The 19213-nt window shown below is 36.8% G+C and overlaps 1 protein-coding gene across 1 annotated transcript in view; it reads left to right on the top strand.

The window, feature by feature from the left end:
• The window catches only part of LOC116326853 (cadherin-22), a 71726-nt gene that overhangs the window by 38936 nt on the left and 13577 nt on the right, over positions 1–19213 (top strand). Inside the window, exons 7-8 of the mRNA XM_031748279.2 lie at positions 1061–1197; positions 8027–8148. Of these exons, the coding sequence (XP_031604139.1) occupies positions 1061–1197; positions 8027–8148 (259 nt within the window). The remainder of the gene's footprint in view (positions 1–1060; positions 1198–8026; positions 8149–19213) is intronic.

The following is a 19213-nucleotide window of genomic DNA, read 5'->3' as shown; positions in this document are numbered from 1 at the left end:
ACTATTCAAAACTGTGTGGGAAGCAGGAGTGATTGGATTGTTGTAAATTGCAGTTGCATTGTGTTCCAAACAAAGGAGGTTTGATTGTCATGGTGGGAGAGACTGCACTGGGAGACTTTCCGTTGTAAATGTAATACAGCCAAATATGTGCCCTGAATGGGATGTTGCACTAAGATTTAACAGAGCTATGCACATGATGACACCTACATATACTACTGTATAATACTGTAGGTATTATGTTTCTTTGTGCGATAGTATATCATGTTAGCACAGTATTTTAAAAACTTAGCTTTTTAAACGGTAAAAATATGTTAATGCTCTAAGAGTGAATGATCACAATTAGTTTTTTAATGACATTACATGGCATGAGTGAAATATAAACAGAACATGCTAATATTTATCATTGTTTGTTTGTTTTTTTTCCAAAACATGTAAAATCAAAACCTGCTTATATGAATTTCTATGCTTTCTGTAACATGTAACCATGTTACTAGGTATTGCTGGCTGGTTTCCTTGACAAATAGGCTATCAGGAGGTGCTTGATTCTCTATTATGGTTTATGTAGACTTGAGTAAGAATGGTGTGTGTGTGTGTAGAAAAGAAGTAAGAATAACGAAATTTTATTTCAGCAGATTTTTGTTGACTCACCAGTCTGTTGAGAGCAGCCTTACCCCAAAGAAGGAAAGATGAATTTGTGGTTTTTTTTAGAGTGCACAATGAAAATTTAATGCATTTTTTTTTCTCTGCATAAGAAAAGAACGAGTCAATATATAAGCAAATATAGTGAAGGGGCATAGCTCTATTAGGGTCACAGAGCTTGTGGCAAGTCTCCTGTAAATGCTTTCAAAAAATTTTTCAACTCTTGTCATGACCATGTATAACTACTGCAAAATGTTATCTACAGATATCTTCTTTTAGTCTTTAAGACAATCTTAAAGACACAACATAATTAAGTTACTTAAAAAATGAAATGAATAAATAAATCATTCATTGTAATTATTTATCCATTTTTGTACTGACTTTAACATTTACATCCTAATTTTATTGTTTGTTGTAATAGGTTCTCCATCGATCGGACTACAGACCAGGAGATGATCTTTCATATTGATCCTGACTCTGGTGCCATCACGCTGGGAAAGATTTTGGACAGAGAGACTGCAGGCTGGCACAATATCACTGTGAAGGCTGTAGAAGCAGGTACATTGCTAACCATTTCAAACTCTGAGTTTAACACTCTGTACAACCTAATACCAGTGTAATATCATTTATCATCAACTATTCTAGTTTGCCAACTTTTCTGACAGTTTATGAGAACACTCTATAGTTTCAATCAGAAACAAAATTAGTTATTTTACTGGTTTATTTTGACTTGTTTATCCTAAAATGTGACATCAGAAGACCTAATGTTTGAATAATTCAAAGTAACTTGTGAAAGCAGCTGTGTGCTTTCTAATGAAGCAAAAATTAGTTTTAGAAAAGTATCAGCTAATAGTGAAGTCAGATTACAAACAAGTTATCAAAAGACAAAGAAAGAAAAAGTTGTGTCCTGAAACTGGATTGTAGTGTTTAAAGATTAAAGATGTAATTTGCCTGACATTTTAACTAAAATTAACAAAATGTACATGCGTTTGAGCAATTTACAGCCTAATTTTGAAAACAAAAAAGCAAAATGATCGGCTAGCTTTGTTTACACCCAGTGTCTGCCAATGATGGAGACTGTACAAGTTAAATTGTCTTTCTTGCATTTGCTGACTCCCAGCAGGGGTTATAAGGGGTGACAGACAACCTCAAACCGATGTGATCATTAGTCACCAAAGATTTTGGCACATTTTCAGCTGCTGTCTGTTGTGGCTTTTAGCTTTGTAAAAAGAGTGTATGGCAAGAGTACACTCAAACAGAAGTAAAATTGTGTTGACACCTTCATCCATATTGTACAAAAACTTGGAAAAAAATTCAGTTTTGTTTGGCAGAAATTGTGTGTGTGTGTGTGTGTGTGTGTGTGTGTGTGTGTGTGTGTGTGTGTGTGTGTGTGTGTGTGTGTGTGTGTGTGTGTGTGTGTGTGTGCGTGTATGTGTGTGTGTTAATGGCCATAATTTGTGTGACACATACTGCCACATTCATTACTACTTCTTTGGTATGTGACTGAATGGCTTTTATGTCTTTTAATATGAGTATAACTCAAGGTTTAACCTAGGAAACAGCAGTGATATCAGCAGAACTTTTATGGCATCTTTTTAAGATTTGGTTTATTTGTACACGTTTTACAATTTGTGATAGATCTCATAAGCTTTAAATACTTTCTCTTTGGGAATAATACTATTTTTAATCATTTCTTTCTAGACTTTACTGTTTTGACACACACTTTCTTCTACTTTTTTACATTTGATCACAGTGACAGAATATATCGTTTATTTTCTTTGACCATAACAAGAAAAACTGTTGGTCGCAGATCAAAGGCAGCTATGCACTACTCTCGTTTTTCTTCCAGGAGAAAAATATAGTCATCGCTTTCTTGCTTGTCGATGAGTTGATGAATACATTGCTGAAAATGAATGAAGAGCTTACATTTTTTTCATCTCATTGGGTTCTTTTGTCACAGCAAAGAAAATGAAGAATGTAATAACTTGAGGAAGCTGGGAAGTTATTACTATACCATTAGGAGCAAACTTGAAAAAGGAGGCGGCCTGGTGTTCCTCACTTTTTCAATCTTTTACAGATGAAGTGATTTGGGGGTTGCAGTGAAAGCAGGGGAGATTGCATTCTGCATCTAACTGGTATCCAGCACTGCACATAGAAGCGGAAGAAAACAATACCATAAACAAAGCTGATTTTAAAATGTCTTCATATTTGTTCCTCAATCATATTCCCCTAGACTGTGATTACCCCAATAATCAATACTGCCCAATCTGAATAGTAAGCAGTCTCATCCACCACAAACATTAAGACAAAATTAGCCTTTCTGAGTCCTCCCAGAGCAATTTGGAGCCTTTTGTGGTCTGCCTCTTTGTGCTTGGCATTATCTCATAAACACGTTTTAATGTTAATTGAACATTTAAAGCAACCGTGCACCTTTCAATATCAGACATAAACACATTCCTGCACTTGAAAGATAAAGCCTCTCTCATTGCCATTGGTGGAAAAATCCACACAGACAGAGTCAGTGGTCAATGCCATCAAAATTCCCATCCACAATGTGTCTTTATCACCCGTTAGCTCATGGAGTCCTGAGAGCTGTAGACATACAGAAAGCAGACAGAAAGAGATAGAATAAGTAGACACAGAAAGGCCACAAGAGAGATGGAAATAGAGGGTGTGTGTGTGTGTGGGGGGGGGCATATACTTGTGAAGCTACGAGCTAGAGTATTTTAAGAGGGGACTTCATTTTCTCCATAATGATTTTGTTCACTTTTTTTATTTAGGCCCTTCTGCTCATTAAAGCTAGACAGCCACAAGGTCAGTGTGTCTGAGGACATTGTTAAAACTGGAAATTTTGTGGCACAACCCTTAATTATCCCAGTTCATTACTGACCTTTGAACTGTTGTACTGCCCGTGTATCAGTATCGGACAAGTGACAACTGCTTTCTGACAATGCTTGGTGTAAATGCCCCAAGATTAACCTCTGTTGCAAAACTGAAAAACACACCTAAATGTCAATTACTCCATATGTGCCTGAGTAAAGATGTTTTAGTTTCAAATACAAACATGCACACATAGTATGTCTTCAAAATCACCCAATTAAAAGGTGCAACATCTCCTGCAGACACTATCAGTGGAAAAAAAAAAGACAGCCTCTCATCTATGCACTGCTTGTCTCCCCTCCAGAAAACGCAGAACCTCCCGAGTACAGGAACAACATTTAATGTACTGTCACTAGCCACAGTACTCGTACTTCCTGACAATCTTCTCCGCAGAAACGTATCAGGTTAAGTTAGAGTGACATATAATTTTCGAGAACTGATAGCAAGTATGATATCACCTTGCAAAACTGCTTTTTTCCCCAGACAGGTAGGTGGGAAAAAAGAACATCACCCTGAGGGCAAAAAGATACTGAAGTAACTGAAAGTCTTTATCTCTTGCACCCTTGCAGAGAAGAAACATTTTCTACAGCATAACTTTTCTCACTTGCTGTCTGGCAAACAAAACACACACTCTTTGATTTTTTATGGTGTTAGAACATTATTCTCTGCAAATCCAAATGAATCACACGTTTGTTGGAAGATGCTGAAGAGAGATCAGTATCTCTTTTTAGTCAAAGTTAGAAAATGTGAAGGTAAGATGAATCTAAAGAGCAAAGTATGAAAGGATTGTCAACTTTCTATGTAATGTGTTCACACCTTTCAGCACTGACAATAAATTTAATCACATTATTACACTGCAGCAGTATTCCATAAGGAATATAACTATAAATAGGACAAATAGGATGCTTTAAATATTCACGAATAAGCAAGTTCTGATGTTTTGGATTGTGCTAAGCTTGGTACAGCGCACCACCTCATGGAAGATGGACTGAGCTACTGTGATGTCATCCATTGGTTTCCAATGTCCTGCTTTGAAACCTTGAGAGGAACTGCTGTGCCATTGCTATCATGGTTGCAAAAAAATGGACGTGATGAGGAAGCAGGTCTGACTGAATTCAAACACTCATTGGCTAGTGACTTGTGATTGACATGTCATTAGCCAGTGAGCGTGGACTTTCATATAACAGGTAATCTTCTATTAAAAGATAGACGGGAGCCCATAAGCTCAACGGCAAAGTGTTTACAGATCAAGACAAAAACCATTTTCCCACAGACTTTCGCTTTTTTCTTTTCCCTCTTCAGTTCTTTCAGGACAATAATGGAGAAGCATATAAAACCAGCACATCTTTGAGACTTCTTAAAATGTTCTACTTGAAAAGATGTAAAAGGTTAATAAGCATCCACGATAAAATGTAACAAGTTTTAAGTAATTGACAATGTTCAGGGCCCATTGCATTTTTGTGCTTAAAAGAGATTGTTCATAACTAGCAATTCTCAGTCACACAAAATCAAGATACACTGAAGAGATTTCTGATAGCCTGGGTTGTCAGTGTAAAACTGGAGCTATGCAATAAGAAAAAAGAAAAAAAAAACTGTAATACTGTAAATCTTTGCAGACAACATGGACAGGCCTCTGGCTCAGAAATGAGACGAAAAGCACACGCTCCTGAGTACATTTGTATCCTTATTTATCTCTCCTGACAAAAGTGACATTTTAAACCAACCTGTCTCCTCCAGCATAGACAATAAACCATTTGGTCTCGAGCATTATAACAGTCCTGACACACACCTACACACATGCAGCCATCCACATGTGTGAGGAGACAAGCAAACACTCACATACTGTATCTGTCTTCCCTGAAGTTATGTCAGTATAATTCAGCACCTAAGAGACAGTCTTTCTGTAAGATTCTCGACAGCTGGTATGTGCAGCACAGATGCAGAGCATGCCAATAATCTGTTGAAATCCTTTTTTATTCTTCTGCACTAGCTGAAGACAGATTTAGAACAGCACCACTTGGTCCACATGAATGAACCTGTCTCACTGAATACGCTTTTTTGTTTTTTAATTTTTTATTTATTTTTTTGTCCCCATGAAGAGAGTCTGTGGTGGTAGGCGCTTTCTCACATTATTTCATCTCTTTTCAGTTCTGGGAATTGAAATGTAAAATGTGTAACATCTGGTGATTGCTGGTTTTCATTCTGGCACAGCAGGGACAACAGCATAATGTGAAGATGAAATTAGAAGAGGAAAAAGAGATATCTAGGACTGGTGGAGCTCTTTTTGCATTTATGCTCTTGCTGCTCTGGCAAAAAGCAGTCAATTAAAACCCTGCATTGATGTGAGGATTATGCTATTAGTTGAGACCAGCATTCTCATTAGCTGCTGTGCAACTGTTAGACAGAACTATGTGGTGAGAGAGAGCAGGAGAATTTATCTGCTATAGTCTGATGACCATTAGTTTGCTTTGCTGTCTTTAGTAAATCTGTCTTGTCATTTTTCTTTTACTTGGAGTGTGGCCCAATAATTGTGTTTGTAAGCTCTGGAATTTTCCATCATCTGGTTGCTCACAGACATAAAGAAAAAAGTGTGTGTGAAGTTGTGGTGGGACAACCAATTCCCACAGAGTGGTGGAGAGTTTTTATTTTAAGCACAGACATTTACAGACATGCCAGTGTTAAGGACTTAATGTCTTGCAATGAAACCACATCCTAAAAAAAGAGAAGATAATGACAGTCTATAAAACCGTGGATGTGAAGGAAGGTAGGCATCTTTTTAAAGACTACAGTCCAGTTTCCAGGTCCATGTTGGTTTTCGAAATAATTTATCACTGGTTGCACTAAAACTACCTTCTTTTTTTTTTATAGAAAGTGTAACATTAATTAGATTTAGTAAATTTAGAGCAGTAAAAAACACAGAGTCTAACATCTGTATTTTGACCGCATGTATCTATTAGAAATAGTTAGTAGCACTAATATTCAATTAAAAAACTGCAAGCTCTCATCTTGATTACTTGACTGTGTTAATTTGGTTGTTACGTACTATGTATAAGGATTAATAATTACTAGGCACTTATTTGTATGAGTGAGTTCACTTTATTGTGCTTAACTATCTTCCAGATTTACATAATTACAACAATTTAAATTCATTCAGTGGAACACTTGGAACTGCTAAGATTTATGTGTATATTCAACCACTGGGTAATTGTCAGTAGCTGCATGTTGTTACATTTTCTGTAGGGTGCCACTCAGATGCATAAACTAGGTGGTGACAGCTGTGTATACTGATTTATTCATCAAGTGTGCACTACAATTAACCTACCATATCCAGACTAACACTTGCAGCAACCGGGCACCCCCCGCCTCACCCATTCTCCCAACACGCACACATACACACACACCATTCTTCTTTTCTTTTTCTTTCTTTTTTCCACTAACTCAAGCTCTCATACACACACACACATGCACACGAGGGGCCTAAGGCTCCCTTCTGTACTGCAAACAGTGTTTTATGAGAAAATGGAAACTCCATCAGACATTATCATATGATTAAGAATGGGAATTAAGATTCAAGGAGAAGTCAAGCTAATTTGAAGTGGGTTTTGATTGTACTAATTATATAATCTTCTCAACTCCCACATTTATATTCTTGCCCATTAAGAAAAATGTCTTGAGAGTGCGTTGTGGTGTTATATTTCTGGATGTATCTAGCTGACACTGGCTTAAGAAAGAAAATGATAGTACTACATTTGCAATTTTGTCACAAGCATGTAGTTTTCATTTGCTGAGGTGTGCCTCTTTCACTTAGGCTATTAAACAGCTACATAGCATGGAGTCATTATCAGATAGTGAGGACCTAGAGACAAAAAATAGCATCTTTGGTGCCATTTTTATGTCACTCACTGGCATACAAAAGTGTTTTTTCAGCTAGTGGATGTATTTTAAGTTAACAAAACCCTTCAGCACATAGCTACTAAACTACTTTCTGGTTCCTACTGGGAAATGTGTCTTTGTCTTGTCTGCTAAAGGCTAACAAGGGTGCATTAAGTGTTTTGTCTATGGATTCTTGGAAATCAACACCAGCCTCTTATGGAAAAATCAGCACATTGGCAGGATTTTAGCAGCAGCTGCAGTCCTCTGTCAATATCCACAAGGGAGCACCGAATACTACACACTGCTATGTGTTTAGTAGCATCTTGGCACAACACATATTCCCTGTAGTTACACATAAGCCTGAATTTTAGGTTTCAGTTACATGTGTGCAACCTGGGCCGTTATGAATATACTGGTAAACTAAAACTTTACTTTATCTCTGTCATGTGGTAAATAAAGCAAAGAAAACTGGCTGTGAAAAAAAAGACACACACAGTCTGAGCAGTCTAAGAACCTGTCGTTTCACTGCCAGTTGTTGGCTTCCCCCAAACACTATAGTGAAATAATATAATGCAAACACATATCTGCCACAGCTCATTACACAACTTTTATTTTCTGTATCATTCTTTTGTAGACAACCACACACTGGCATCCCAAACATCAGTGAGCATTCGGATACTTGATGTGAATGACAATCCACCTGAACTGGCCACACCATATGAAGCCTCAATATGCGAAGATGCCAAGCCAGGTCAGGTATGTTTTCTTCACACAACACAGACTCAAATAATTTCATTTAGACTGTGATCTCAGAAATGTGATCTTTGTATTTTTGATGTAAAAAAAATCCTTAAAAAAATTACTATTGCTCTTTGTTGAGCAAGAAGCTAAAGAGTGCTAGTCAAGTAGTTTTCACTATAACAAGTTAAAGGTGAGGACCTTTGAAAACTCCGTACCAATACACTGTGCCACAGCACATACATATTTAATTAACATCTGAATATAAAAAAAATGCTACAATGTAACATTATCTGTGTTTCTTTAATCTGAAACACCAATATTACTGCAAAACAACACACAACCTACTTAAGGCACTTTTGACTGTCATTTTTGACATGAATGACCACAATACTGAATGAGAAATTAGGTCTGTTGTTACACCCAAAAGTACATGAGATTTCAGGTTTTTTTTGTTTTTTTTTTAACTTTTTTTGGGGGGAGGGCCTGTTTACTTATTAGTCCTCATTCACTCCACTAAGTAACCAAAGACAAAGTATTTTTAGGCAGAGGAAGTGTTTGGCTCAACATTTATGAAGATTTGATTATGATACCAGCATATTTAATTCTGTGGTTTTGTTCGATTTAGACTAAATTACTTAGTCACAAATATCAGCTTGCTTTCAGGCAGATTTGTAAATTAGAAGCTTTTTCTATTTCACACTTTTGCTTAGTTTACGTCATAAATGATGTCAGGGGACACATGCAGCATAAAGGATCATGGATGTGAAATATCCATTTTGTATATATTGTAATGATTCAAAATATTGAATATTATGTATAAAGAGTATACAGTATCTTTGGAAGCGGCAGATAGAATGAAAAATGGTAACCAAAATTGCAACATTACACAAATATTCAAACAAATGTTTGATAAATGAACAAGGTTTTTGCATTCCTCTGATTCCATGTAATGTATCATTTGGTAGTGACTTCCATATTTGTTTGTTTAGTCTTGTTTTTGCTTAGTATTATTGTTTTCACTTTTCTTCTGATAGCCCTGTGGTGCAGTGGGCAATATGATGAACAGGGAGTAAGTCTCTGAGGTAAAGTCTGAAGAACCTGGACTTATCAAAAGTGTGATTAAATGGTTTAAAAAAAAACTGCCCTCATGCACTTGATGATTTGACAGTGGAACAGCTCTCATGGTCTTAGCTCTGTGTGTGTGTGTGTGTGTGTGTGTGTGTGTGTGTGTGTGTGTGTGTATTATGTTTTTGTACCTAGATTACAAACCAGCATATCTATTCTATTTCTTGTCTTGTTATGCCTGATTATTTCCATATTTTTGCAAAGCTCCACGCTATGGTCTGTTTGACACTTAACACCAAAGGCAACTTTAAACTCAGCTCTAGGGCAAAGACACAAATTCCCCCACGAGTCCTGGTGTCAGAAAGTAAATTGCTTTCCAAAGTATTTATTTATTTATTTGCTATAAATTAAAACATTATTATAAAGTAATTTCAGATTTTGATACTGGATATCTATCCCAGAAATTTATTTGATTGGATTGATTCAATGTCATATTGTTCTGCCTGCCAAGAAGTCTTTTCTTTAAAATGTCACTTAACAGGCTCTTCATGAGAGAGACTTCTTTCTTTCATGACAAAACCTAGATAGAATTGTAATTCTAGTTATGATGTTTGCCCATAATTCTGATATGCTTCAGTTATGCCTTTTTCAGGTGTTTCTTTTCTTCTTATTTAATTAAGACGTGATCTGTCTGTTGAAAGTTGTTTCACTGTGGGAAAGAAAGTGGTTTCTGATATTTGATTTAATAGCATCTTATAATCCAATCAGGGCTAAAACTCCAAATAGTGCACCGTTTAAACAAAATTTAATTCAAAGAATGTCAGTCAGTTCACCCATTCATTTATTAATTAATTTTCTAAATGGAAAACATATAAGCCCTGCGATAAAACATTAATACCCAACAATCAAACAGTGGGAGTCTGTGCGAAAATCAAGACAAAGGCACTGATGTGGCTATTTCCAATCCAATAGAAGGCCAGGTTTTTCCACTGATCACCATTAAAAATGGACAAAGTCATTAGGGTGTTATATTCACCTTACATAGCCAACAGGCCCCGAGCTGAGTTAGAGCCAATTATCGTGTGCAGAGCAAAGGAATAATTAAAACAGCAAGGCTTTAAAGTGGGGCCTCCATGCTGGAAGCTGCATTTACATGTGTAATGAGGCTCAGGCCTCTCCTCCCCTTGATCCACAGACTCTTAACCACTTATAGTCCCCCTGTGCCTCTGCAGTACCACCAGTCTGTGCCTTTCTAGAACGTTGTCTGGTCTGATCTCCCTCACTCCCACCTCACTCCGTCTCCCATCTGTGAGAGCCCACATTAACCTTCAGCTCCTAATCACATAGAGATGATTAGTCTTCCAGCTAAAAAGATCATTGCTGGCTCCCAGCATTGTAAAAGAAAAGGTTTTTTAATGTTCTCATTAGAGAGAAAGGCAGTGAAATATTTCACATTGTAATTACAAACTTAGTACATGCACAAGTCTGTGCTGTCTATCCATCCATCTCTTATTTTATTTTATTTATTTATTTTTACTATCATCCTGTGAGGTTGGCAAATGGCAGGAACATCTGTTCCTTTTCTTCCGTGTTCATTTTTTGTATTTTCTCTACAGAGTCTCTTTAAATATTGTTATGGGAAGTTCTGTCTGAGTAGGCTGTAAGGATTGAAATTAATTGTTTAAAGCATTTTCAGCCTCACATTCATGCTCAAGGGTAACCAATGGGAGACATGCAGGAAACAATTTGACCCCCTTTGTAATTCCCATGGATAATAGAAAAATTGTTTCCTCTAGACGATGTGAGTCCCTACATATTAAAACACAGAGCGAGTGGTCTAAAAACAATTTTATTTTTGGATGTTTTATGATACGAGTTCAAATTTAAAGTATTTTTTCACGGATGAGTGCTTTTTAAATTTGTTTATTTGTTATTGTTTTTTATTATTAAGTTGGGTGCAGGCATTTCACATTTTAGATCAGAAGTGTCAAGGAGACACAGACAGTTGGTCCACAACCAACCTGTTAATGTGTCCAATTCAGCCGCTGGATGGCTTTGCAAAGTGTCATTAAATTACTTAGATGTTTATTTACAGGATGTCTACATGTTAAGGTTTTGGACTTTACTAGTATAGTCTTTCAATTGTCATTACAGATACAACAGCCTCAATGAATGTAGAAAAACTGAGAGGTATTTTTGTACTTGTATTTTTTGGTATTTTATAAATACTTGAATGAGAGAAAATTGTTTAGTGAGAAGTAGTCAAACTGGAATAGATGTGGTTCATGAACTAAAGTGAGCTTCTCACTAATAATAGTGAGTAATGTCACATTGAGCATCATTAAATCACTAAATTCAAGGTAAGTCTTGCAAAGATTGAAATAAAAACTGTAAACATAGTAAAACCTTACTTGAAAATAGTACACTTCCAGACATAGATGTAGTTACTGCAATCTAACAAGGTTGCGCATTTGTTAGCATTTGTATTATGGTCTCTTTTGCTGTAATTTTAATAAATAAATAAATAAATAAACAGAAACCAAATAGTAGGGTTCTATTGAAGCAAAGTGTTGTTGCTTAATGTGCTTGAAATACTTTGATTTCTGCTGCTTCCCAAGATGCACTTATTTATTCAGTAAAATAAGCTGCCAAAGGAGGAGCCTAGAGGTATAAGCATGACTTGACAGATGTGTAAAATGCAATTCAATTTTGTTTCAGCTCCCGAGAATGTTGTTAATCAATTTAGAAACTTGGACAGGCTAGCAGCTTTCAGAAAGAGAAGTAATTAAACGTTTATTACTTTCTCATGGAAAACAGAGATGTCAAACACAGTCATGGTGTCATCTTTTGCCTAATGTATAAACCTCTAGATTCAGATCATGTGCACTTTGTCCACTTCATCTGGAGTCTTTTAGTGGTAATCTGAGGTTAGATCAGGTTACTGTTGTTTTTGTTCAGTGTCTACACTGTTTGTTTGTGTTTTTTAAAGCATCACTTCACAGGGAGAATTCATTAGAGCCCACATAACACCTGTTGTCATGAAACTAAATCGACATCAAATAGTTTGGCTCAAGATTTGAAACTTTTCACAGAGGAGTTTTCTATCAGTTTCAAGTTGTCTTTGCAAATCAGCTAAACCCACATGCGTGGCAAACTTTTGTATCGAGTGATTGATAGCAGGTCTTGAGTATTCATAATTAAAGTAATTTATTTAATACCTAAATCATTTATGCATATACCATGCCATCAATCAATCCTATTATCAATGAAATGTACAGTATTTGCTCTCTTTACCTTGAATTATACTGCTATGGTTGCCTGTCCCTGCACAGACACATGCTAAAGTAAAATAAAGGCATGCATACACACACCCACACACATGCTGTACACAACCAGGCTGCACTGTCACACTCTTAATGTGTCAGATCAACCCCCGGTTTACTGAGCTAATGAAGAGCGTTTCATTGTCTCCTGTTGTGTGCTCTGTTATCACCCAGTCTCGTTCACAGAGTGTCAGCTCCTTGGCTCAGGTCTAGCTTTTGGTGGAACCACAGAGAAAATCAGATTTACCTAAGCCTTTTAACTGCGGTTGGGTTTGATCCTATTTAAGAGTTGGCAATACAACATATTTGTGTGTGTGTGTGTGTGTGTGTGTGTGTGTGTGTGTGTGTGTGTGTGTGTGGTGGGATGCAGTGTGCTTGAAGGGAATAAAAAATAGGTGAAAGTGGCAAAGGAGCTTTTGCTTGGAGACAGTTCACGCCAGGGCCGTGACACAAAAATTGTTAAATAGCTTCTCACCTTTCATTTACAGAGCCTTCCTTTGCATCCTTCTTATGCAGGTTGATGTTCAGAGATTAAAAGAGAGAAAAAAAACTTTCCATAAGCCTGAATTAAAGAGAAATACAGGGAAAACAACCACATACAAAATACAGGTTGGATTCACGGTTCTATCATGTAGAACACATGTGCACAACCTTGCCAAAAAGAAATGCATCCTTAATCCATTTCCAGAGGATCAGTTCCAGGTACATCTCCACAGTAAATATAGTTGTGTAGAGTCTTTTTTAGTGGAGTATACATTTTTAAAAAAGACCTGGATAGAAAATGAAACAACAAAGGGAAAATGTTGTCTGACGAGGAAAAGTCGGCACACTGCTATCAGTAATGTACAATAAAGGAACAAGCACGTAATGTTGCTTCAGAACACGTTGTACTTAGTTTGACATAAATTCAGTGGTGCTGTTAAGGTGCCCTTCACTGTTTTATTATTTATTCAAATATGAATGCATCTAAAAGAAAAAATAAGGAATTAAAGTCCACAATCACAATGAGTGTAGACAGAGGAAACATAATACAATAAAATGCAAACTATTGGATAGTTTTATTATAAAATCTGAAAAAAAGTCAAGGGATGTATTCCATTTATCTCTGTTAATGTATCTAACGCTATACGTTTCTGGTTTGACAAGAAGCTAGCACGACACTGATGAGCCCTCAGTGACTATTTGTTAAACATTGCTAAATTCAATGAATTTCTTATAGTAAAAGATCCTGATGTTATTTAGAGATTTAAAAACTGACTTTCTCTTCAAATTATTGTGTTGATTAATGACACCCTCCAATTATGATTTTCTTCCCACATCTTTGTATTTAGGATTTAACTGAAAGTGAGTTCATGTCTCAGAATGACTCTTAAGAGAAATTTAACGAAGGAAGTCCTGGCAGTTTTCTACCTAGAGCCCCAAACTCTCTCAGACTGCTGCTGTTCACCAGAGACACACATACTGTATGTAGACACAAAAATGTGATTTTTTTTAAATATTTGAGGTAATATATTCCCTAACCCTAAGAAAAACAACACTTAATATTGTTCACAGCAAGCAAGTTTAAAAAAGGGGTACTGTTTGCCCTCTAAAATATGAGACAAAAGATTGTCTTTACATAGTTACAGCGCAAGCACAATGTCTACAGAATTCAAATGAAAACATAAGAAAAATTGTAAAACTGTTTTTAACTGTCACAGGCTTTCAAAGTCTGAGTTAAACAGAAAAAAAAGTCACTGCCTACTATTCAGTCTTTTACAATTCTCTGCATAACAGAACCATGCAAGTCCATAAAATATAAAGGTTAAATTATCATAGCAAATAAACAAAGCCAATTTAGTAGCATACAGATCACTACTCAACACCCAAATTATGAATGAGCCTTAATGGTCTTATGATGTGATCCATTTTAACTACAATTGCCATTCGGGCCATGAATCACACAAAATAATACATATGTAACTTAATTTTATTAAGATTTTACAGGATTTAAATTACATTTAACATTTGCTATTCCTGGTCCGTGTCCTGATTTGGCAATTTTCCCCAGCGTTCAGCACCTCTCTAAATGGCACATGACTGTGTTCATGCACCATCCCTCATGCACCTCGTGGTATTTATCTGATTAAATGCAAAAAGACAGATATCATATAGTGCAATGTGTGCAGAAAAAAGGCTGGTTGGAAAGCCAAATACTAAGTGTGGCCTGGGGTAACAGAGGCCTGTCAGCTCTGCCATGCTGTCTTACAGTTGGCTGAGTGGGTCAATGCGACAGATCACCTCAGTTTGGCCAAAATATTGCCAACCTCTAACCCTCGAGGACTCAGTTTGAAATAGCTAAATGCTAAGCCTACACTCACATAGCACGCATATTGTTTACTTACCTTATGGACATGCATAAAGGACTAAGACAAAAACATAAAACATGCAAGCACACATCAGCTATAAAGGAGAAATTAGTAAAACAAGGCATAAACCAGCAGAGATGAGAAAAAAACACAGGAAAATACAGAGAGTCATAGTTTTGCCAGTGCTTCATGAGTAGGAGACTGAATGAATCATCTATTCTACTTACCAAATGTCCCTTCCTTTTGTCTTTCAAATGTGAATGTTGAATCAGATGAACCAGCAGACTTGACAGACTGAATATTCACAGTTTCCTGTTTTTTTCCCCAAATTAACCTTGTCAGTGTTTACAGCATCAAGGACTTTGTGCATTCAGTACAACTTTTTTTTTCCTTCAGGCAGAAAGTCTGGATGTCAAATGATATTTGTCGCTGCATCTAAAATGTTAAATTAGCTTTTTTTGTAACTAAACGAATAAAATGAACATACTTAATTTCTGTAATTTTTCTGGAGAGCTTAGCTTTTATTTGCAGGAACACAGGAGGACACTTGTCAGGAAAATGTCATGATTGAATTAAACCATTTAAATCAGACACTCAAAAAAGGCAAACAGTCAGTACTATAGTTTTTCTTGTGAGGACAATTCAGATTTTTACCTCAAAACGTGGTAAGTGAATATATTTTAACAACACTATGTTAGGGCACACCTTGCTAGTAACAGATTGGGCTTTTTGCCTTCAGAACTGCCTTAATTTTTAGCAAGATGCTGGAAGCATTCCTTAGACTTTGACATGATAGCATTACACAGTTGCAGTAGATTTGTCAGCAAACATCCATGATGCACATGTCCCATCAAAGGTGCTCTACTGGATTGAGATCTGGTGACTGTGGAGTCCATTTGAGTACTGTGAACTAGGGATGGGAGTGGATAAGAATTTATTTGATTCTATTATTGATATCACTTACTGATTCGATTCCTCATTGATTCACTTTGAGAATGACCACCATTGCTAAGCTGCATACGAAAGACATTACATTGATACAAGTTAATTTGCACGCTGTGGATCAAATGTTGTTGCATGTTTGTTGTGATCAGTGTTCGGATCTCTACTCAGAAAAAGTAATTGTTACACACATTACACTGAATATGTTTCTTAAAAGTAATGCAGTATGTTAATTGCACCTAGAAAAATTAATTCCTCCACTTTACCATCGCGGTGTTGTGCAATAAAAATAAAGTTATGTCCATAGCCACACTGTATACTGCAATGCTATTTCCCTCCTCTGACACACAAACTAAAATCAGATGGATAAACAAGCAGACTAGCAATTCCAAAAAAATTGGATGCTGGGTGCCGGTTTTCTACAAGAACCAGTTCACGATTGTTCTATGGTGCCAGTTAATATTATTTTTTATTTTTCGCATGTATCTTTTGACAGTCTAGTCTGGCCATGCTATGTGACTCAAGTTTTGCACAATGCATTGAGACAGTTTAATTCTACGCTGGGCAACACGAGAATGCTTTTCACCACTCAGAATAATGGATGCATTTGAAAACACACCACTGATGCTTACAGTGAATTCCAGGCTTCAGAGATGAACCCAGCACTACACATTTTAAGTAGTTTAATGTTTATTTATTTATTTATTTTTTCATTACCCTCCCCACTGCCATCATGAAATGGCTGATTTCTACTGTGAATGAGAAAGCCTCCTCTGCCTCACAACCTTCACCTTTCAGACACCTGTAGTGTAGATGGGGTGTACTTTTGGGAAGTCTCCCCCTGTAGTTTTCCAGAGATGCAAGAGATTTAAGGGGGTCAGGAAAGGGGACTGCTAGATAGAAATCTAATTAGGTGATTGTGCTTGAGGGAGCTTCACTAGCTGCTCGATAAACTCCCACACACTCCTCTCTCATTTCTCTCCCTCACTTTACACTCTCTCCCTTGGCACTTAGTTTCCACTCACCCTGAGATGCTGCAAGAGAGTCCCCCCCACTGAGGGCACAGTCACAGAAAGCAGATCATGGCTCATTTACTACATCTTCACTGTTGTTCATATTCTTCAAATAGAGGAGTAGATTCATCCCCCGGTTGATTATAAAGTTATTGCTTATAGTGTCTTCTCTTTGCTCATTATTCTTTTACCTTCAGAGAGAAATAAAGTTGACAGTGCTTCAGAGAATGATGAGAAGAAAATATCATCCCGTTTTGGCATACAACACTTAACTGTATTTTTCATAGATCACTGTGTATGTGTGGTAGTTTTTTGCTCTATGTCACTGTGTCTTTGTTACTGTGTGAGAGCACGCACACATAAAGATGTTGGTTGCTGGTCAAAATACAAATGTCTTTAAAAAAGGGGATGTTTGTCCCTTTTTGAATTTTGCTTGGCCTTTGCTCTTCTTTAACTTCTCATGTTAAATGAATCGAAGTGTGATTATAGAAGAAATCAAAGCTATAAAACAGCAGTGCAAACATTTGAGCCATGGTTTACAGCATTTTCATTAAATAATTTGCAATTCGTGATCAAAGCAGTCATATAACTCTGATGGAGACAACATGCCGACTGTGGCATGGATATTTGTACCAACTCTGGCAATGTGTGACATATTCAAAGGGTGTAGGAAACTGTAGTCAGGGTGCTCCAATCAAGAAAGCAAATGAGATGGCATTGCTCATTTTTTCCACATCATTGTGGAAAAGAAGATATCAAGATGGCATTACTTTAAAGATCATTTACATTTAGAGCATGTATAAGGTTGGATCCTGGCATTGTAGCTTGAGGGTTTTTTTTGTTTCTTTCTTTCTTCTTAACTCTAGATCCACAAATGACCCCATTTTCAGAACGCTTCTCTGAAGCACTTATTGTTGCTAGGTTACAAAACCGTCTTCTTCGATGTTAGATTGTAAATTACTAGTTTGTCAGTGACAGCTAGAATCAGTTTCTTCTTCTGGCACTCTGGACAGTATTGATATTGTAGGTCCCACCTCTTCTTGGTTTTGATTGGTTAGGGAGAAAGAAGTGACACTGATGATTGCAGTCGTACTGAACTATATCCAAAATTGTTCTATTTTCAAACTGACAGTACAAAACACTGTGTACTTTAGTGTTTTGTTATTGTTGTTTTTTTTTTTTTACCAAAGATAGCTACAGAAGATTTGTATCCTCTGATACTGTGCAAAAAAACTTTTCAATTTTCAATTCAATTTTGTTTATATAGCGCTAAGTCGGCTCAAGGCGCTTTATATTGTAACAAAAAGACAATACAATAACACTGAGAAAAAAAACACGCCCTGTGGGCATAGAACCTCATTCTACATATCTAAGCTACCACACACATGTAATGCTGCTCTTAATGTTTCTTGACATTAACTTGCAAAGCTGTATGTGACTCAGTATGATCTCACATTAAACAGACTTGCCAGTGCCCTAGAAAGTCTGTGTTATGTCTGATTGTGTCTGAGTTAAAAACAGTAAAGGTAAATTGTTCTGGGAGTTTTATCTGGGCACTGCAGACCGTACCCAAGCACTCGCATTGCTCAACCAAACTGTATTTCGAGTAGTGTGACCGTATCTGATATGGAGAGGCTCACGGTGTGTGGCGGACGTGAGAAAGGCAAACTGCAGACGATATCCCGATATGATTCTCTTGACACTGGTTCATGTGTAAAAAATGTTGAATATAAAATGTGGCATTTGAGTTGTCTCATAATATGCTTTCATTTTTTTAAATCGCATTTATGAGTACAGCCACTATTTCATAGTCCATGTGTTTCTATAATTCGTGAGTGGAGATTTTGCACCACACTGAGGAAGAAGCATGTGATTTAGTCTGAAATCATGCTGTAGCATTTTGTAATTACAAAGTAAGGCATATTATCCAAAACAGCCTCCCTGAGCTGTTAGTATGACTAAGCCTGTTCTGTGTTTGTGATGCAACGTCAATCCTGAGACGCTGTTTATTGTGAAGGCACAATTGTGGCCCGGAAGTGTGCTCAGCAGTAGCTTAGTCACAGTAATGCATAGCCATCACTCAGGCTCAAAGAGTTCTGTGCAGTGCCATAAATGAGGCTGTCTCACAGACGGGCAAATTGAGCTTAAAAATCACACAATGAAGCGGATGACTTTATATGTGAACCACATGGATTACATCTACAATAATATTGTTTGAATAATCAATTTACAGATGATGAATGAAGGACGCATTTTTCTGAAGGGATGAAAGGGAGACGCTTTGTAAAAGATAAATGTAAAGGACAAGCAATTAGAGAAAAAGGTAATCACCATGATAAACAGTGAGAACAGGCCAAAGAGGCATACGGGTGAAGAGAAAAGATAGAAG

The sequence above is a fragment of the Oreochromis aureus genome, linkage group 5 (genome assembly GCF_013358895.1).
Source record: "Oreochromis aureus strain Israel breed Guangdong linkage group 5, ZZ_aureus, whole genome shotgun sequence".
Lineage (NCBI taxonomy): Eukaryota > Metazoa > Chordata > Actinopteri > Cichliformes > Cichlidae > Oreochromis > Oreochromis aureus.
This window is presented reverse-complemented; position numbering and strand designations above follow the sequence as displayed.